General features: G+C 44.0%; 1 protein-coding gene across 6 annotated transcripts in view; it reads right to left on the bottom strand.

Annotated features, from left to right (window-relative positions):
• Positions 1-22,419, bottom strand: part of MRTFA (myocardin related transcription factor A) — a 308,975-nt gene that overhangs the window by 242,537 nt on the left and 44,019 nt on the right. For all 6 annotated transcript variants that reach the window (XM_029590436.1, XM_029590438.1, XM_029590440.1 and 3 more), the window contains exon 2: positions 21,684-21,862. In XM_029590436.1, the coding sequence (XP_029446296.1) occupies positions 21,684-21,707 (24 nt within the window). In that variant the 5' untranslated portion in view covers positions 21,708-21,862. The remainder of the gene's footprint in view (positions 1-21,683; positions 21,863-22,419) is intronic.

The raw sequence follows: 22,419 nt of genomic DNA, 5'->3' as shown, positions 1-22,419 counted from the left end.
ACGATAGTGTGCTACCGACGTTGCCATGGCCGTTACAAAATGTGCCTTCACTCACCCCTGGAGAGGAAGGCCTGCTTCCTCATAGCAGAATTCGATACAGTCTACTAGGCAGTTGGAGAGAGTTTGTTTGCTCACTGCAACTCCCAGCTTGTTTTTGTCAAAAGAAATAAAGAGTTGGGATGGATTTCCTATGGACTGCAATGCGGTCTAGATAGAATGAAAGTGCACGCTTACAGTCCAAGGTGTGCAAAAACCTCTCGCCTTGGTGAAAGTGAGGGCTTGGGAAAAGAAAGGGAAGACTATAGACTGAGTAAGGGGCGAGACTGTGTCCACCTTAGGAAGAAATTTAGGGTGAGTAGGGAGGACCACTCTGTTACGGAGGAACCTAGTGTACGGTGAGTATGCAACAAGGGCTTGTAACTCACTGAACCTTTGAGCAGATGTAATGGCTACGAGGAAAAGAATTTTCCATGTTAGAATTTTTAATGTCATAGGAATGCAAAGGCTCCAACGGGGAACGCATGAGCCTCGAGAGCACTACATTTAGGTCCCATTCCGTAACTGGTGATCGTAGAGGAGGCTTAAGTTGTAGAAAGCCCATCATAAGCAGACTCATAAGGGGTTGAATTGTTATCAGGGCATCCCCTACTCCCTGGTGGTACGATGAAGGTGTACCTGTGTAGAGGATGTCTGGAGACCAGAATCCGAAAGGTACCCTTTTTAGGCTAATAGAGATGGAGTGGGGCAGGAAAAGGGGCCAATACCTTTTTGTGTACACCATTTGGTAAATCCTGTCCATTTCTAATGGTAAGATTTACGTGTGGAAAGTTTTCGTGAAGCTACAAGTACCTGAACAACATTAGTGAAAAGATCTGAAGGTTGGTATAAAATGCCGTGATTTTGTGTAATGAGATTGAGCTGTGGACAGGCAAATTGGTTCCTGGATTGATAGGTCAAGAAGTATGGGGAAGCATACTTGTCGAGGTCATTATGGGGATATGAGAATCATTAAACCCCTGTCCTGCTGTAGCTTCACAAAAGTTTTTTGGCTATGAGCGGTATCGGACGAGACGTATATAGGAGGCCTTTGTTCCAGGGACGAGCAAAGGCATCCATGGCTAACGCATTTCGTTGCCTGTGTAGGGAGCAGAATCTGTCCACTTTGTGGTTCAATTCGGACACAAAGAGGTCGATGGTTGGTTGACCTCAGCGCTAGAAGATTTTGCTCGCTACACGTGGATTCAGAGACCACTCGTGGGGATGGAGACATCGACTGAGATGGTCTGCTAGTACGTTCGGTATGTCTGTTAGATAAGTGGCCCAGAAATGTATGGAGTGTGCAAGGGCCCAGGCCCAGATCTTCACGGCTTCTTGGCAGAGCAGATAAGAACCTGTCCATCCCTGTTTGTTCGAGTACCACATTGCCACTATGTTGTCTGTCTGTATCCACAAAGATTTGTGTGAGAGGCAGTGTTTGAAGGCATAAAGGGCATAACGTATGGCTCGAAGCTTCAGGAAGTTGATGTGAGACTGTTCATCGAGCGGAGTCTACACATCTTGGGTTTGGAGGTTGTTAATACGAACTCCCCAACCCAAGTTGGATACGACCGTGGCCAAGGTCACCTGAGAAATTGGTTACTGGATTGGTGACATGGATCAGGGACGAAAGCAGTTAAACAGCTTAGAGCCACTGAATTTTAAAGTGCACTGAGTTTTTCCCATAGCTAGTCTGGCCATAGGAGTGACGTGGACCGTGGAAGCCATGTTGCCCAGTTATGCCAGAATTGATGGGCTGAGGCTATGTTGCATGAGCACAGAGATATGGACAGTTTGATAGGATGTCTGCGCGGTTGTTGGACAGGAAGGCCTTTTGGACTGTAGTGCCCAGATCTGCTCCGATGGAGGCAAGGAGATGAGACGGATCCATATGGGATTTATAGTAGTTAATCAGAAATCCCAGCAAATTTAGTATGTTTATAGTGAGTCTTAGAGAATTTAGAGCTCCTTGTTTGGATTGACTCCTTATTAGGCGGTCGTCCAGGTAAGGAAACACGTGAATGCTGTTTTTTGGGGTTTTTTGTAGATGAGCGGCAATCACTGCTAGGCATTTGGTGTAAAACACAAGGTGTCGAAGCTAGCTCAAATGGCAGAACTTGGTATTGAAAATGCCTTTGACTCACTATGATAGCATATTGAAGGTCCTGAAATAGAGTCAACCTCCTTGTTGTAGTAAGGGAAGCATGGTGTCGAGAGACACCATTCTGAACTTTTCTTTCTGAAGAAATTTGTTGAGATTTCTGAGGTCCAGGATGGGCGGAGGTCACCTGTTTTCCTTGAAAGTAGGAAATAGCGGGATTAAAATCCTCTGCCTTGCTGTGTCCGAGGAACGGTGTCCCAAGCCCTGGTCCTCAGTAGGATGGACTGTTCTGTTCTCTGGCAGGGTTTCAAAATCCAGAAGCCTGCCCGACTGGCGGAGCTGGTGTGATCTGGATATCAGTTGTTGACGTGTACGTGCTTTTTGAAGTGGACTAGTTGGTCTCACGCAGGAGCTGGATAATACTTGTGTGAGCAATAAAAGGTCCTTCTAACATCCCTCTTCGCTGGTTTTCCAGCAGAGGAGGGAGGATTTGCAAGAAACGTAGAGAGCTGTCGCAGGATCTCGTGGTGGTCTTGCAATTGAACCACTATCTGCTGGGACCTTGTGCACGAAGAGATGATCTGCGGCGCATGGCAGATCAGCTAGTTTATCTCGGGCTTCGGGCCATAAATCAGGGGCCATAAGCCAGGTTCACCATCTAGCACTGAGTCCTGTTGCTGGCAACGGGTGAACGTTTCGAAACAATCACATGTTGATCGAACTTCATGTTGATGGCAATAAGTTTCCCTTGTTATGTCAAACATAGCTGGTAAACAGCAATATGTGACATCAACATGGATCTCCGGAAGATTTTATGACCTAGAGCCTCCCGAAAACTTCTGGTCCTCTTTAGTGACCAGGTCGAAAGGGATGGTTTCAGACATTTCCTTTACAAAAGTGGCAAAGGAGATGTCATTTGGAGGGATCGTCTCCACTCTTCTGGTGGAGAAGGCTCCATGCGGAGGTTGGTTTAGGTCTCGATGGGATCGGTGCCGAAGCGGGATTAGAGTCCCCATCGCCCTTCGAGGATCCCGGGATAGGTATAGGGGCCCGTGGAGGCTCAGAAGGATGAGTCGGCATTGATGACTTAGGCTGTCGTTGGTAGGGTACCGATGAAGCAGCGAGACAGTGCCACAATGGTGCGAATATCGATGGCTCCGGTGTTGGTGCCGGTATGGGGGCTGGCATCGAATGAGGTTGTAGATTCCAGAAGGCATAGAGGACAGCCTGGCAGACGACGACGTCCAGCTCCTCCCTGGAAGTTGGTATAGGTAACGCAGCTACAGGGGGAGGCAGGTTAGGCGTTACTGGCACTTCCACATGGATCTGTGGTGGCTCAGTACCTGGCACCGGTGTTGGTGGGAAACGCCTCAGTGCCTCGAGTACAGAGGAGCATGGAGACTCTTGTACCTGGACCCGCTTCACAACTGGCTCAATGGACATAGATGCCGATGCAGTATTGGTGCTGGCACCGAACGTGGAACCCTGTTGGTGCCGGCGACGATGATTTCCATGGTGCTTGGCCTGGTCATTCTCCAGCACCGAGGAAGGTACTACTGCTGCCCTGGATAGCATCGGTGACAGACAGTCACCGTGCCTCTACTGCTCCTGGCGTTGTTTTTCGCCTAAGGATTAAACAGGGGCTCTGGTTGAGGTCCCGAAGTATAGAACGTTTTTGTTAGTCGAGGGCACCGAGTCCTCGACGGCTGTATCGAGGGAGGCATCGATGGCACCGAGGGCGGTGGCGGCCTCAACGGGATTGATGGTGGCCTCCACGGCATCAATGGGAACCGTGGATGCCCCGATGGACCCGGTGGAAGATCGCAGCAAGGACACCAGCGGGCATCATGGGGCAGACCAAGTGTGATAGACATAGGGAGAGAAAAAGAGGCCCGTAAAACGATTGGTAACCCAGGGGAACCAACAGTGAGGTGACAGGAACCAACCGGAGAACACAGAATAGTACTCACCGAGTGTCGATGAAAATGTACGCGAATGGAGAGCCGTGTAGGGAAATTGTTTGTGAAGTAAAACTTCAAGTTTTTCCTTGAGGAAAAGTTGTGAGAAAAAACCTCAGAGCTCCTAAACGCGAGGCAAACTGCAGCGCGGAAAAAAAGAAACTAAAGGGAGACCCTTGTGGACACAGGGATCATAGCAGGCTGGGCATGCTCAGTGTGCCAGTCAAAACACAAAAGTGTTCTGTATTAGGGCTCCGCCTAATGACGTCACCCATATGTGAGGACTACCATCCTGTTTGTCCTGGGAGAATCAAGTTAACATTTTGAAAAATCTAGCTAATCATCTTGCTTTACTGCAACTATGGCAATAACCAAAGTTCAAGCAGAAATGTAGTCACCTCATGTTGACCAGATCGGGGTGACAGGTTAATGGTGTACCATCCAGAAAGTATTAGTAGCTTCAGATTATAATAAAGCTTTGTCATTAGATTTGGGAGGGGAGGGAGGGAAGGGGTTGGATGCAAACTAAATAAGGGGATCTTGCATGCTCATCTCCCCAACAGGATGAAGTACTAAGGAGAACAAAAAAATATATATCTTGGATAAAGCATGCTATCCTACAGGCTGTTGTGTTCTATAGCTAGCAGCTGCGATGTTATAAGGGCAAAAAAGTTATGGCTGGCCTCAAATCAGCAAATGGCTGGCACAGAAGGCTAGAGCTTTGCCTGCAAGCCAATAAGCAGCACTGATAAACTGACACTGAACAAGCCAGAAGGGCATATTAGCAGACCAAAGCCTAGATTTGCAACTTTGGCCCCTGAGGAACCAGATTGCTCCTAAGGGCTACTCTTCATACTTTGGCTTATTGTCTCCACCTTTATCCCATCCCCCGGGTAATTTACTCATTGGTCCATTCTCACCCAGTTTCATATGTTTTGTTCCTTCTCGACTCCTTTTCCTAGCAAAGTTAGCTTTGATCCCCTGTTATGTATCCTGGATATGTGATACTGTGCATTTTTAGTTTCTTGCTCTCATGAAGAGCTTAGTATTTATTTGTAACCTTGATCCCAGTTATTGTATCCCTTGTTTGATGTAATGCATTCGTTTGCTTTTATCATTTCACTGTAAACCGATGTGATATGTAATTTTGCACATGAATGTCGGTATTGATTGTAATTTCTGCCTTTAGTTACAATGTGAACCGGTATGATGTATGCATACTAATACCGGTATATAAAAAGTTTCAAAATAAAATAAATAAATAAATATATAAATAAATAAATAAATATATAAATTTCCAAAGAAAGAAAGAAGGCATTCCCAGAAATTTGAGGGCTAGAGGGCCAAGCTATGAGAATCGGAGAAGTCTTGAATATAGAAGTTAAGTGTATTTGTGGTTGTAAGGATAAAATGTTATATACCTGGATAACCTGATCTGGACCATACAGGATTGTGGGTGTTGCAATTGAACCTGAAACCTCTGTGTCGCTGAGGTGAGAGAACCTGTTTCTTCTGTTAAATCCTACAAAGTGTAAGCCAGGAGTTTGTTGTATATCTGTTGAAGTGTTATCTGGAATAAAGCCTAGCTTGGAAACCTGAACAGAGTGTGGCTTATGCATGCTAACCTAAAAATGTTGCCAGGAACCTAAAACTCTGTTTCCAACTTTTGCAACTGGTCAGAGTAGCTATAGAAAGCAACTGGGGGGGGAATGTGTAAACCCGATTCCAAGGTAGTTGTGGGGATGGGGGGGGCCAGAGTTAGATTGTTTTGTTTTTTTTTAACTTTTTCATATGTGGAGAGGGAATCTCCACAGATGAGCACAATCCCAGTAGTTGGGTTGCTGCCAGATAATCTTATCTGCAACTCCCTGCACATTCAGTGAACCATGAATGCTCCTGAATCCCTGTCTGGAATCCTGTATATTTAAGCTTTCTTCTAAAGCCATTTTTATGTTCTTATATATTGTACCATGCTTCGTTCCCAGGAGTGTAACTCCCAAGGCATGACTGAATTCAGTTCCTGGTATTTAGTACCCACCTTGCTGGTGTGGCAACTAGCCAGGAAATTGCTCATGCCCTAGGGCTTCCAAAGAGTTTTTATGGTGACCCAGAGCATCTTCCAGGGTTCATCAAGGATTGCAGGTGCTAGGTCCACCGGAACTCATACACCTACTTTAGTGAGGATTACAAAAAGTGAGCCACACAGCTTTTCTGCACAACAAAAAGGTTAGCATACGAGTTTGGAGATTTCAATTGGACTACAGAAGAATTGTAAATTACCTTATAACTTTTCTAATCACTGTGCACCCAGAATTTGGTAAACCTGAAGTCACACCAATGGACGGCAATCTAGGAATTACACCTCAATCTGAGCCTGTAGTGGCTACAGTCTGGTACCAGCCTGCATGCAAGAAGCCAGAGCCAGCCCCTGCATCAGAACCCATGCTCACCAAGAGTAATCCTATCCTTGCTACCAGTTGCTGTTCTGCCTCTGTTTCCATAGGGTGCAAGCAACTACTTTCACCTATATATAGTTATGAGGGCTTCTGCCAGCAATGGGCAAACCAAAGAATCCCTTAGTTGGAAAAGAATGAGACCCAGCTCTTCATCCTCTAGAGACTATCACTCAGCATACACCCATGGGATGCTTCCAGCATGGTATATTGGTTGAATGGAGAGATAGGGACAGGAGTTCAAGGCAAACAAAGAGAAGCAAGATACTCCTATCTTTGCAACAATGAAACCCGCCTCCCCCTACCCCGCCTTCGATCGTGGGTTTGCATGGGGCACATATCCATGCCCAGTCCTGAAGATAAACTGGACTGTGTTCCTAATGAGCCAGACTGTGAAGAAGTGTTTCAGTGGAAGTCAAGCTGGAGCCTATATCCTTGGAAGGGGACGTACTGCTCCTTGTTTGCTGTCTTCTGTTCCTGTGCAGAACTCTTATTATCCATAGTATCACCTCAGATTTTATTCTGCAGCACTTCTTGGCAGCTAAGTAGGTAAAAGCAAACACATCCTTGTGTGTGTCATACATATAGGACGCTGTTCCAGTGTGGAAAAGGAGAAGAGTTCACAAGAACCGGAGTAAGAATTTTGAGACCATACTAAAAAAAGCGAGACACCAATATCTTAAAACATTTCCTGAATTCCGCGCCCTTCTAATCATATGGACTCTCTTTGAGATAAAGTGATATGAGGTTGAACCAGCGTTAGTTTCAGGTAATCAGAAGCTGATTGAATACATCATACAGTACATGACAACTCATTCAGCCGGAAGGCGAATTTGAACCCAGCATCTTATTTGTCTTACCCCATGATGATTAGACACAGTCATAACTGATATTGAGGCACTGTGTGTGTAGCTGATGGTTTCATTCGAAAATACAAGTTCTCCTGAAGAAGCCGTATAGGTGAAACAAGGCCTTGTTGGGATGTGTGAGATATGTGATTATCAAATAAAAAAAAAACAAAGAGCACTGTATTGGTCCTGAAATCAAAATCAAACAACAAAAGGTACCATCTATGTCACTTCAATTCAATTCAATTCAATTCAATTCAAATTTGGCTCTGCAAAGAAATGTATATATGAAGAGATGTAGTAAAAGCCGCATCTGCAAGCCTGGCAACGTGTTCAAACCAGCAAGGTTGAACCGTCCGGTCTTATCTTCATTTGCGGCTCTTACCGGCTGTTAAGCCTAAGAAAACTGTTTTATAAATTCAGAGTTTCTTCGCATTTAATCCCACGTTTAGGAAGAACTACCGAGAGACCTGGCGTCCGTAAGGAGGAGGTGATTTACCCCTGATGAAGCTGCAATTTGTGCAGTGAAACACCGGCCGCTGTCGGGCTGAGAGAGACTTTTCTTACAGTCGGGACAGTGTTTACTACAGACTTAAAACCTGCTTTCACGGGATTAAATGCGAAGAAACTCTGCATTTATAAAACAGTTTTCTTAGGCTTCACAGCCGGTAAGAGCCGCAAATGAAGATAAGACCGGACGGTTCAACCTTGCTGGTTTGAACACGTTGCCAGGCTTGCAGATGCGGCTTTTACTATAAGTATCTCTCTTCATATATACATTTCTTTGCAGAGCCAAATTTGAATTGAAATGACATAGGTGGTACCTTTTGTTGGTTGATGATGAGATATGCGATTATGCCATCTAGAGTTATAGTGGGAAACTGACGGGGATAACTGAGATATGTGATCATGCAATCAAAACCGCACAGTGGGCTAATTACAGTTATTAAAATATAATAACTTGGAAAAGGAGCTATCTTTTCAGTAATGTACTGTATTATTCAGTAATAGAAACCTGGATGAATGTTACACGTAGTAAACAAGTGATCTGTATTGTATGTGCTTTTTGTATGCATTATTTAATGGTAATAAGCTATACATATAACAGCATTATAAAATTAAAAATGCATTGTGTTGATATATAGGGGGTGGTTAAATTGGTAACAGTGTGAGATAAGTTACAATTTAGGGTTGAGGAGGGGTTATGAGGTAAATGAGGAATTTTTAAATTAAATTTTTGTAAACATAATATGTATTGTATGTAAACCATATTTTTTATAATATTTCTAATAAATATTAATTTTTAATACAGTAAAAAAAATTTGTGATATTCAATATTATAAAACCACATAGGTGCTTTTTTTCTTCCCCTTTTTAGGGGTTTTTTGTAGTATATACAAATATGTATAACCACAGTATATAAGGAGAAATTACTACTTACCTGATAATTTCCTTTTCCTCAGTACAGACAGGTGAATCCAAAACTAGTGGGTTATGCACCTCTACCAGCAGATGGAGACGAGGCAAAGCTGACAACATAGTATATAAACCCCTGCAATGACATCAGCCTGCCAGTATTTTCTGCAAAAGCCAACTGTGGACAAACAAACTTGATTAACAGATAACCATTCCAGCATTCAATCAACAGGAAAACACCAAGTTCAGACAAAGAGTGTAACACTAATCTAGAGACTGGACTGACATTTACCAGTACTCCCTGGATCACACAGCCACGCAGGAGGACCAAAGCACCACCATTCGGCAGCTAAGGGTGGGAAGCTGGATTCAACTGTCTGTACTAAGGAAAAGGAAATTATCAGTTAAGTAGTAATTTCTCCTTTCTTAGCATATAGAGAGATGTTCCAGAGAGACTCTTCTATCATTCAAAACCACACATGCAAAGGCTCCGTCCTCCTGGTCTTGCACATCCAGGCAGTAATGCCTGGAAAAGGTGAGTAAAGAGGACCATGTTGAGCTTGGTAAATGTTGATGGGAAACAACAATCTAATTCCCGCCCATGACACTTGCCTGAGCCCTAGTGGAATGAGCCCTAACCTGACTAGGCAATGGTTGCTTAGCATCCAGATCACAGCCGTGACTATCTCCTTGATACAGCGGGCTATTGTAGCTCGCGACGCAGGATCACCCTATTTACTCTCACCAAAGGATAATAAACAGCATGTACATCTTTCTGAGAGGTTCAGAAATCTCTAAATACCTCAAGATATGCCTCTTGATATCCAAGGGCCATAACAGGCAATATTCCTCTGCATCTCATGCCCTGTCCAGAGACTGCAGGGAAACAGACCAATTCAAGTAAAAATCTGAGATCACTTTTGGCAAAAAGGAAGGAACAGTATGCAGCTGTATCACCCCTGGAGTCACTCATGGAAACTGCTCCCAGCAAGACAAGACCTGTAGTTCGGACACTCGACGCACAGAACAAATTGCCACAAGAAATACTGTTTTTAAAGTCATTAACCTCAAGGAAAGGTTACGCATCAATCAAAAAGTAGGGCCCGCTACAAAAATATCCAAAATTAGATTGAGACTTCTCAAGGGCCACATCTAGTCAAAGGCCAACCATTCACCTAACCTCGGAAAAAGGCAAGAGCCACACCCTAAACCTTTATGGAATTAAAGACCAACCCTTTATGCAAAAATTCCAAAATGAGTGAGATCTTAACCGAACGAGGAGAAATCCCTTGATCTTCACACCAATCCTCAAACATTCGCCAGATCCGCAAATAGGCTAAGGAAGTGGAGAACTTTCTTGCTTGTAGCAAGGTGGCAATCACTGCAGTAAATATCTATGCTTCAATAACAGAGCCCTCTCAGGGCCATACCGTAAGAAAAAATCAATTCATATCTTTGTGAAGAACAGGCTCCTACCGTATCAATTCTTGTGCGCCAGAAGGCAGAGGGGAGAGTCTACCAGAAGTCTTTGCAGATCTTCATACCACGATCTCCTGGGACAATCTGGAGCCACCAGAAACACTATCCCCTTGTGACCCTCGACCCTCCTAATCATTCTGCCCAACATGGGCCACAGGGGAAAAACATACAGCAGCTTGCCCTCTGTCCACTTCTGAACGAGGGCATCGATGCCCAAAGACTTTGGATCTCTCCTGCGACTGAAGAGTCGAGGAACCTCCGCATTGCGAGAAGTTGCCAGCAGATTCAGAAATGGAAGGTGCCAGCAATCCACTATTAACTAAAACGCCTCATGGATCCAGACTGTGCTGAGAAAGTCTGCTCTTACATTGTCCTTTCCTACAATGTGCGAGGCTGAGATCTCCTGAAGATGCACTTCCGTGCATTCCATAAGTTGCACTATTTCTTGCGACACTTGCTGGCTCTTGGTTCCTCCCTGCCAATTGATGTAAGCCACTGTTGTTGCATTATCTGACATTATCTGGATCGCTCGACCCTGCAATATGTCGCCGAACTGCAAGCATGCCAACCAGACCGCATGGGCTTCCAGTCAACTGATGTTCCAGAGAGACTCTTCTACATGCTAGCGCCCTTGTGCTGTCAGCTCCTGACAGTGAGCTCCCCAGCTCTGGAGGTTTGCATCTGTTGTGAGTACTAGCCAGTCCGGTGATCTTATGAAAACCCCCTTTCTTAGATGATCAGCTTGTAACCACCACTATAGTTGAGAGCAGACCTCCATCAGCAGGTGGAGTTGAATTGAATAATCTTGAAACTGTGGGCTCCCACAAGACAGCAGAGTGCACTGAAGAGGACTCATATGCGCCCTCATCCATGGCACCACCTCCAGGGTTGCTGCTATCAATCCAAGCACTTGAAGATAGGACCACACTGTTGGGCATATTGTGCTCATCAATAGATGCATCTGTGCCACCAGCTTCTGAATATGGCCCTCTGGCAGGAACACTCTGCCCTGTTTTGTGCCGAACCAAACACCGAGATACTCCAGTGACTGATAAGGCTGAAGATTGCTCTTGGCCAGGTACACGACCCAACCTAGCTCCTGCAACAAGGAGATTATTTTGCTTGAGATCTGGAAGCTCTCTTCCATTCTCTTAACCCAAATCAGCCAGTCGTCCAAGTATGGGTGTACCAGGATCCCATCTTTTCTCAAATTTGCCACCACTAAATCACTATCTTGGAAAAGATTCTGGGCGTGGTGGCCAAACCAAAAAGTAGTGCTTGAAACTGACGTCCCAAAATTACGAAACGCAGAAAATGCTGATGATCTAACCAGGTGGGAATTATGAAGGTACGCCTCAGTCAGATCCAGAGACATCAGGAACACCCCCCGACTATACTGCCATTATCACTGAGCACAAGGTTTTCATGCAAAAATGAGTCACATGCAAATGACTGTTGACGCCTTTGAGACCCAGGATGGGATGAAAAGAGCCCTCTTTCCTGGGCACCATGAAATAAATGGAATATTGGACCATATTTTCTTGAGATGTGGGCTCTGGAATTACAGCCCGCAGGTTGAGGATTCCCTCATCACCTCTAGCACCCACTGATATGTCGTGATCTTGACCCACCTCTGATACAAAAAACAAAGAGGGAGGCAACCTATCTCCTGATCCCGGAGGTAGATCGACACACCTTCATTGGGAGGCTTGGGGTGCTCCACTATACGAGTCTACATCCCTTCTGGGCTGCCCAGGACAAAGGGCTGATGACTACCCAAAAGTCGAGTCCTCTGAAAAGGCGTTCCTCTGTAGGGTCAAAAATGTCTGAACCACCTAGTACGACCTCTCATACTGAAAGATTGCAGCGCCTGTTTCTTATCCTCTGGTAACGTCTGAACCCCCTAGTATGACCTCTCATACTGAAGGATTGCAGCATCTGTTTCTTATCCTCTGGTAACCAAGGAACTGGGGACTCACCCCACTTATTGGCCAGTTTCTCCAGCTCACTCCCAAATAAGAGCAAGTCTTTAAAGGGCAACTTCATAAGGTTAGACTTCAAGGCTGTATCAGCCCACCAATTTCTCAGCCATAGCTGACGCCTAGCCCCTATTACCGAAGCCACTCGTCTGGCCAAAGTGCCAGAGGAGTGGCTTCGGTAATAGGGGCTAGGTAATTCCAGGGGTAATAGGTAATTCCAGAATAGTGATGGAACCTAGGTAATTCCAGGGGTAATAGGTAATTCCAGAATAGTGATGGAACCAGCAGCTGCCAAAAAGGCAGCTGCTGGTTCCATCACTACCCTGGAATTTACACCAGATTCATCAATCTCCTGAGAGAGCAATAAACAATAGCAAGCCACCAGGGAACAAAAGGAAGCTATCTGCAAATTCATTGCCATTGCTTCAAAGGCGTGCTTAAAGATGGCCTCTATTCTCCTATCTTGTGCATCCTTCAAGGTCGCTCCCACCTCTACAGGAATAGTCCACTTTGGTAATAGCATACACAAGTGCATCCACCTTCAGAAAATATAATTGCTCTCTCGCAACTGGATCCAGGAGGTACAGTTCTTCCAAGAATTTGACCCCTTTAAAATTAGCTTCTGGGGCATCCCATTCAAGATCAATTAATTCTTGAATGGCTTCCATAACAGGGAAGAAGCAAGTGGCTTTATGCAAGGAAATAAAAATTGGAACTTTTCTTGGCTCAGACATGGATTCAGCCCCAGGACTCCAAGCATATTCATTATCTGGGAAATCAGAGTGGTAACTCTTCTCTATGAAAGAATCTAAACATAGTTCTATAGTGTTCCAATCCCGGAGGAATTTCTCCATCCTCCAGAGAGTAAGGATCGGTCTTCATCATCCATGCCTCCTGGGTCTCTATCGAGAAGACCGGCTCCAGGCATACCCCAACGCCTACCCTCGGCACCTGGCGTGTGAGATTCCATTTGCGACCCTGACCTGTTAAGATTGTCCGGAGCCGGGGACTTCGCCTAAAGGAAGGAGTGCAGAAGGATCCATGCCAAAGCAGGGGCAACTGTCCTGTACCCACTGAACTACCTTCCCCCACTGACAAACCAGTTAGGGAGCTCCAAAATCAGGTGAGCCTTCCGACAGTTTTTTTTCCATTCCCACATCAGGCTGGGAGGAAACAGGCTTAGTAAAATCAGAAAGAGGTAATTCTCCCTGAGCCTCTAAACAGCACTGAAACAAATTTGAGGGAACTCCAGGTTGAGATGCCCTAACATTATAAGCAACACATAGGGCAATGCGCTTAGGTTTCTTTACTATGGGCGCCATCATTCTGCCAATAGGCGCCTGACAACAGGGCATCCAAAGAGCAGATAAGGTGCACAACACTGTGCCTAAACAAGTGCCCAAACTGAACTCCTCCTGGACGCTCAGATAATGCTAGCAAAAAGGCGTGTGCACGCACAAATGGGCACTGCTATGCGCCCAACAAAACGCACCGCACGATTGGGCGCACAAGGACGATCTGACAGAACTGAAGAGGGCAGTCTGTGGTGCACAAAAACATGCAAAAACGCTGCCACTGCCTACCAAATGAGCCTTGAAGCGGGGCCTAGCTGCATGATCTGCTCAACCCGCCAGACTGTCCCTGTCCTCCACCGGAAGTGGGGAACAAACGTCAGATCACATGCCGAGAATGGAGACGGTAAATGGAAGTATTAATTTGTGTTGAAATAATGCTGTAAAGAGGGAGTGTAAAAATTGTATTATTACACAGATTATTCAATTCTTTTAAATTTGTATGGATGTGTGTATGAATGGTTGTTTTAATGATTGTGATGTTTTGAAAATTTGATATTCACTCTATGTATCCGATGAAGAATAAATATTGTACTTTTTCTGAAGTGTTTGATAAAAAGTTTTGTATACAATAAACTTTTCCAACTAATTTTCTAATCAATCTATGTGTCACTATTTATGGTATAAGAATTTAAGAGAAGCAGATTCTAACAGTTCACAAAGCGACTTCATAAATTGAGATAGGATGACATTCAAGCCCCATGGAATCAGAAGTTTCTGTACCAGAGGTTTAACTTGCCGTGATCCTTTCATAAATCTCAACACCAATGGATGAGTTGAGATGGATTTATTGTCAACTGTAATTTGGTAGGCTATGACACTCAAATATACTGTTTCAAAAGATGTAGTAAGGCCAGATTTGGAAAAGGAGAGCAATTAAGTTAGTAATTGCTTAGACCAACAAGGAAACAGGTCCAAAGCATTTTGTTGACACCATATGGAAAATATTTTCCATTTAAATCTATAGGCCTTCCTAGTTGAAACTGTCTTCAATTACTCTGAGTAAACAGATCAGTAATCACTGTACGTTCAATCTCCAAGCCATTAGGTGGATGTACAGAAGGTTCAGATGAAACAGTGTTTCTTCGTCTTGCATTAACAATGCAAGGTCTGTTCCCAGATAAATGGGAGGACTGCTTGAAAGTTGTATGAGACATGGCAACCACATTTGTCTGAACTACACTGGAACTATGAGGATTAGCCAAGCTTGGGTCCTGCAACACTTTTTGCACTGCTTTGGTGATCAGTGGTATCGGTGGAAAAGTATACATGAGATCCGTACTCCAATTGAGCAGAAAAGCATCCTAAGCCAATTTGAATTTGCTGAATTGAATCGAGCAAAATTTCTTCAGCTTTCTGTTCTGATGGAAATAAGTTGACAGTCCTTAGAAGCCATACATCAAACAGTGTGCTGTCAGCTGTTGATTGTTGTGCAGAATGAAGAGTCTGCTGAGACGATCCACCAGTGTTGGAGATCCCTGTAAGATAGGTGGCCTTAAAGGACAGCCCAATACCCAATTTCCTATTACCAGATTTTTAGTACTTCCTGGCAAAGTTTCCATGGCTTATGCCTCCCTAAATGTTGATACAAAATATGGTGACTTTCCGTGGAGAAGAAATATGAAAGTTGTTAGGGCATATCCGATTGCCCTCAATTTCAACAGATTTTTCTAAAAGTGATTTTCCTCGAGAGACTATGTGCCTTGGGTTCAAAGAGATCCTGTATGGGTGCCTATTCCTTTGTGGAGGCATCTGTTAGTCACTTGATGGGGCACAGCGCAAAGTGGAGCTCCCTCAAAGTATGCGGAGGCTCAATCACCATATAAAGATCCAGCTATGTGAAGAACTCTTATGGAGGTGTGAAGCGCAACCGTCATAAATGGCCACAAAATGCTTGTTGGCTTATGTTGTGAAGCCCGAGTAGCACTGGGCTTATCTAATCATAGGTTACTACGACACCTGATATGCACCATCCGGGGCTAAATCTTAAATGCAAACTAATGCTTGCACTTATCTTGATCCACATGAAAACGACTAATGTGAACAGTCATGAAGTATATCCTCCGACACCACAGTGTTTCGGAGTGTCATACTCCTCCTTCAGGGAACTCCAGGTGATAGCAAGTCATCTGTGCGATTTTAGAACTTATGTTTAGGTCAGTCTTGAATTCGAAACAGCATCTGCTTAATACAGCGTGCTGTCAATCTGAAGCCTGCCAGCATTTCATGTTTCTAATTTTCAGCTTTTCTGGGTAATTATTAGAGGCTCAATCACCAGCATAAGCACTGTTTCATATTCCTGAAGACTTGACTATGGATGTCAAGGGTTGCATTATCTGGTCCTACTGACAGTACAGGCCCCATTGCAAATGTCATGTTAGCAGAACCATATGAATGGCCGCCATGCAACCTACAAACAAGAATCACTCTGGCTGTCAAGCGCTGCAAAGTTAATAGCTTGTGAATGAGTGATCTCAGTGTCCGCTCATTATGATGGTAGGAAAGCTCTCTCCTGCAGAGTCTATCCATGCTCTGATAAAATTTTCTGAGTCAGAACAGGGTTCAATCTCTCAAAATTCACCAAGAACCCTAATTTCTGCAGATGCTGAATTGTCCTGCGCACAGAAAGCAATACTTCCTCCCAAAGAGCTGGCCATCACTAGCCAATTGTCTACTGTAGATATGGGAAGATTTAAACTTCTTAATGCCGCAGGTGAGCAGTTATAACTCTGAGGCATTTGGTGAAAACTCAAAGAACCTCTGATAAGCCGAAAAGAAGTATTCTGTATTGATAGTGGGAAGAGTCCACTTTGAAGCGAAGGTAGCGCCAGTGGGTGGGATAGATGGGTATATGTGCCTACATGTCTTTCAGATTTAAGGTACACATCCATTCCCCTTTCAGGATGTAAGGAAGAATCATTCTAAGGGAATTCATTTTGAATTTCTCTCAGAGCAGATGTTTGTTCATTTTTCTCACATCCAGAATGGGTCTCAATCCTAACTTTTTGGAAATGAGAAAATACCAGGAGTAGAATCCCCGTTTAATCTTGGATTTTGGGATTGGCTCTATCACCTGTTACTGAAAAAAAGATTCCACTTCCAGACAGAGTTGTGCTATGTAAAATATATTTGTATTGAGAGTTGAACAATGAGGAAGTGATGGTAGCTGAGAGAAACACAATTGGTATCTAAATTCCACAAACTTGAGGACACAGAGGTCATTTGTTATCTGGCGCCTCGCCTCCAAAAAGATCTGGATTCATCCCCCCCTACTGGATAATGTGACTGCTGGAGATGCGGAAGAATGAAAAACTAGGTCCAGGCTTTGGCTGGGTCTGCTGTGCTGCCTTAAGTTGACAGCATTCACACTAATGAGGTCTAGGTATAAGTTGCTGTTATTGCTAAGTCAGAAAAAGCAGTAGTCAGTATCTTTGAAAAGGGAGTCTTTGAAAGTACAGTCTTTTATAAGAGTAGAATGTCTTGAAGTAGAGGGCTGCTTAGGTCCTGATGAGAGAGATTTGACCACATTCTGTTTTTTGATTTGAATGACCATTTCCCTGATTTTTGCTTCCAAATATGTGGTCCCCCAGATAAGGCACTTCTGCCAATTTTTCATTAACACTGCCATGAATGTTGCTGGCTCTTAACCAGGCCATACCTCCAATGGATGCAGATGAGATACATGATATAGCATCAAATGAATCATAAACAGAACGAAGATGTCATCTTATGCCCTCTTCTGTTCTAGGAGTGGTTTAAGATCATTTCCGTCTTCCATAGATAAAAGGAAAAGTTTTAATTTTTGCATGCATTGATGTAGGTGTTCCATATAAAACTGGTGAACAGCAATACGAGCAGTTAAAGTTGAACACTGAAATACTTCCTTTCCAAAATTGTCAAGAAGCCTGGGATCTTTTCCTGGAGGCAAAATTTGAATAAATAGGTGTTTTTTGCCTTTTTCAGCACGTATTCCATGACAATGGACTAATGAGGTAATTGAACCAGTCGAAAACCAGGTACTTTTTATATTCTATACTTAAGATCTAATTTCCTTGCTGCAACAACACAGATAAGATTTTCCCACATTTTCATTTGTAACTGATTGAGAATGTTGTTAACTAGAAGGGTTGCTAGTTCAGATGGAGTATCCAGAATCTAAAGACAGCCAAAGACGATTGCTTACGGGTCTTTGCTTTCTGCACATTCACTCCAGGTGTGATTCACAACTTTTCTATAAACTTAGAATACATGAAGTCTTCCAGGAGTGAAATATGCTCCAGGGGGATCTGAAAGCGGGGCTGAGGGTATTCCAGTTGAACCTTCCTCAGGGTATGAGAACACTAACCCAGGAGCCCAATGATGAAGATGGAGAATTAGAAGGCTCTCCCGGTTGTTTCTGAGGGAAGAAAACCTGGTCTGCCACCTCTGAACGACTGTTGTGACAAAGTAAGAAGATAAAGAACCTTTCAAGAAGCATTCTCATAGGAATAGGAGAGACTGGGACTCCTTTGTGTGGGATAACAGTAGCGATACTAGAAAGCAGAGGATGCAGAGTTCCTAGAGTCTTCTTAGTCAGAGGTTAAAAAAATTCTTCGCCAAATCCACTATCTGGTCAAGCAACTGACATGTTCTCTGTCCTAGCATGTGGAACATTTGCAGAAACAAGAATGGGCTCCTGTTCTTGAACAGGAAACTTGCTCACGATATGTGGTGCCAGAGAGATTGGATCTGGTGGTATCAGACATAATCCGATTGCTAATAGCAATGATGGCATAAGGCCTATGGTAATGGGAGGCGGCAAAGATAAAAGATCCCCTTCTGCACCTGGTCTTGGTAGCCTGGCATAGCGTTGCATGGGTATGCTGGCAAGATGCCCATGATCTGGGGCTCAATGCACTGTATAATACTGTATCAACATTGATGCTCTTAGTACGGTAGACTTATGCTTTGATGGCACAAAGTGTTTCAAGGACTTGAAGGAAGTCTGTTTCAAATCTGAGAAGATTTGCTTCAAATGTGTCAAAGATGGTGCCGAATAAGATTTTTCGATGACACATGCATCAATGGCATCTACACTATGTCCATGCGCTATGCTCCAATGCACTATGCTTATTATGTTTCGTCGGTGCCAATTGCTCTGATAGCTCCTCAGAGCAATGCCACTTCTTTCTTGACACAGGGCAGACAGCACTACTCAATCCCGAGGCTTCAGCCTGGTGCACTGATGGGGAGTTTTTAAGGAGCTCCTGCTCAACTTTTCCCAGTGAGACCGACAATGCTGCACTGTGGGTAGAGGAATGACTGTGGCCTCTGAGGGACTTACACAGCTCCTCCATCTTATAAGCCCTGGAACACCGAATGAGCAGAGACATCAGTTTGCCGGCATAAGTTTGCCTGGTCATGGCCCATACCAAGGCAGTGGTAGCACAATTTGTGCTCATCGGTGAGGGACATTACCATGCCCACAGATACAGCCTTTGACAAACATCTTGAGCTGGCTTTTTTTTTTTTTTTGGAGCACTGAAAAGTGCTGTTGTGGATATCGCAGGGGCAGCAAGGCAACTGAAAAACCTAAAAACTGAAGAAAAAGAACAAAAACAGTCAAGATATTTTAAAATTATCTGGAGAGATCGGGTGTATGCCTGGACAAAAAATGACTCTAGGCAGCTCACAAGGCAACGCTCTTGCAAGAATTCACACACAGGGTAGAGCTCAAACCTCTACAACTTAGGAGAAATGACGGTGTTCGATGCTGCCAGATGACATCAGCCCACATTTCATGGCTAATACTGCTCTAGAGATATTTTGAGTTATGGGCTCTGTCCAAGAATGCTACACTCCAGTAGGATTAAGGCCCAACATCTCCAAAAGACTCCCCCTTGAGTATTGTATGCTACATGATTTTTGTACATTTATGCATGGTCAATCAGCGAGTACTACCTATTTGTACAGGACAGTGCTTCATGGTGGCTGGCCCTAAATCCTGGAGGGTCCCTGAGGTGTCAAAGAGTCCCACCTAGGATGGAGGATGGATGTGAGGACAAAAAAGCTCCAGCTGGACTCAACCCAGCACTGCTGGTACAGGAGGTTGGAGTTCTGCCTGTAAGCCAATGAGTGGCTCTGAAGAGCTGAGACTGAGCAAATCAGAAGGGTCTGTTTATTGTCTGAAGCCCAGATTTGAAATCTTGCCTCCTGAGGAACTGGACTGCATTTCAAGGTTACTAACAGTGCTGCACTCCAGGAAGATGTCCCCAATAATTTGAAGGCTAAGGGCCAAACTATGAGAACCCAAAGGGATTTAAGAAGTCTCAATTGTAGAAGCGTAGTTTTTACCTGTAAAAAAAATTAAGTATTATGTAGCTAGATAACCTGATCTGAACCAGACTGGATTATGAATGTTGAAATTGAATCTGCTTAATTTCTGAACCTGAAAACCCTGCATCTCAGAAATAAAAACCTGTCTTCTGTTAAATCCTGCAAAGTGTAAGCCAGTACATTATCATATTTCTGATTAAGTATATTCTGGAATAAAGTCCAATTTGGAATTCTGAACTGACTGTGGTTTATTCTTGTAGGAATCCCCGACCTGACAGATATATCCTTGCAGTATGGACAGGAAAAACTGGGCAGACTAGATAGGAAAGTTGATCTTTTTCTGTCATCTATTGACATCTAACCCTACTTCTACCCCTTGCCAGGCAAAGGGAAAGTTGAAAAGAGATGGATTTTCATGTGGGAGTTAGGAAAGATGCAGCACTAGCTTCTTTCACCCCAGGACTATCAAAGCTACAAGGGTTAAAAGTTTAAAAGTGAAAAGGCTCCCCACACACAATGCTTTCTAATAGCATCAGCTCCCACACATTGTGCTGCCTCAGCAGTGATATTGCACCTTACACTTCACAGCCTACTCTTTTCAGTGTTACTGTTACACCATCCAGGAAATGGAGTTGCTCAGAGTTTTTATGGCTGTGGGGGGGGCATGAATGCGTTAGGTTGGCTTAGGATACTGCACTCACTAATACTGTATGCTAGTTTGCAGAAACATCTATCTTTCAAAGCATGACTACTAATTCCATCCTGTGCCACCGCTCCCTCTCCCCCCAAGATCACTGCCAATATCCAAGCAATCATCTTTCTCAGTTTCAAACAAACTGAAGTCAAACGAGGCTTCCTTGGAGGCAGCTTATGGCCTGCTCCCTATTTAAGAGCTGTTAAAATTTCAAGAATGGTCAGAAAATCCATAAATGAGCCAAAGTGAATGCCACCTGTAAACAAACCACGCTGAATGAAGTTACAGGCTCTGCTGCTACTTTAAGTGCAGCCCAGTGATGTGACCATGTCACAGAAAGCGAGCTGTGCTCCTGGGGTACAGCTGTAAGAAACCGGAGACTTATGAAAAATGTTCCTCACATCCCTCTAACCTAAAAGCCAGAGAAATAAAGCAAGGCAGCAAGCAAACACCTGCTGTGACAGTGCACCACACTGTAGAGGGGTGCAAGACAGCAGGGTGGGCAGGTGGGATGTGGTGGAGATGGGTATGAAGATTTCACACCACTTTGCTCTAAAACCAACAGACAAGGGAAAACGCTTCAGGTTCTTGGGTCCTACTTGGGTTGGCCCACTAAAATTGTGTCACAACTTCCGGTTCAAACTTCTTTTGTTAGCTTGGCTGACAGCAGGGCACTAAATGGAAAAACTGAATGCAACATACAACCTTAGGCATAAAATGTTTCTTTTAATAGTTTTTATTCACCTTATAAGGCTTGTAAGAGGGATCCATTGTTCCCTAAAATATGCTGTGGTTTACTACAGAGACAGTATTCATTTAACAGATTATGTTAACAGCAAGCTGTTTTAAGTCTATTTTTGCTTTGTTTTGGGGAGTTTTTGTAGTGGGAAATGAGTTATTGTGAAACAGAGAAGCAGTCTATGATGCTGCTTTCCAATTGACAGTTACTCCAGCTACAAACTATCAAGGAGCTATTGGAGCAGTTACAGTGCATGCTCCCTGCTTACTTAGCAAAAGTAAAAAAATAAAATAAAATTCCATTTGGCACTCACAATATTAATCTCGTGAGCAGGCATCTGCCTTCAGTAATGTCCAAGGCAAGGCCAACTCCTTCAGCAGTCAATTGGCTCTCGGGCTCCCAGCCTCAGGTCAGTGTATGCACAGCAGGAAAGGCCAACTTGGCAGTGCTCCCACATCCCTCAAGCAATGGCACATCAATTCTGGGAGAGGTCTGGAAAGAAGGCAATAATCAAATGGAGAAAGTTGTAAGAGCCGGAGAAAGTTTCACACAGACAGAAGACTGGAGAGGTAATGGGACCAGGGATGGGAGAGAACGACTAATTGTTTTACAGACCCCAGAAAGGGCATCAATTAATTGGATATTTTCACTACTAAGAACAAGGCCATCTTGTTTCTATAAACTCGCATGACAATCAACAAAAAAAAAACCTCTGTCCGTATTTCCGAAGTGGGCTGCCCGCAGCTTTAAGCACAGAGGACTTAACACTCCTTGAGAACCCCATCTGGGTCCGGTTTTTGGGTGTACACAATAATGAACATACACAAGGTACACTTACTGGGCTACTAACAGGCTTAAGGTGCATATTTTGGTTCACCTGAAAAACAGACCAGTTTGTCAGGCATAAAAAGTGGAGTTTAAAATCACTGTTTTTAGCATTTACAACCTAAGATACTAGTGCAAAGCTTCCCAAACCTGTTCTGGAGATACCGTAACTAGTCGGTATTCAGGATATCCACAATGAACAAACACTTGATCAATTTGCATAC

Source organism: Rhinatrema bivittatum, chromosome 2 (assembly GCF_901001135.1).
Source record: "Rhinatrema bivittatum chromosome 2, aRhiBiv1.1, whole genome shotgun sequence".
NCBI lineage: Eukaryota > Metazoa > Chordata > Amphibia > Gymnophiona > Rhinatrematidae > Rhinatrema > Rhinatrema bivittatum.
This window is presented reverse-complemented; position numbering and strand designations above follow the sequence as displayed.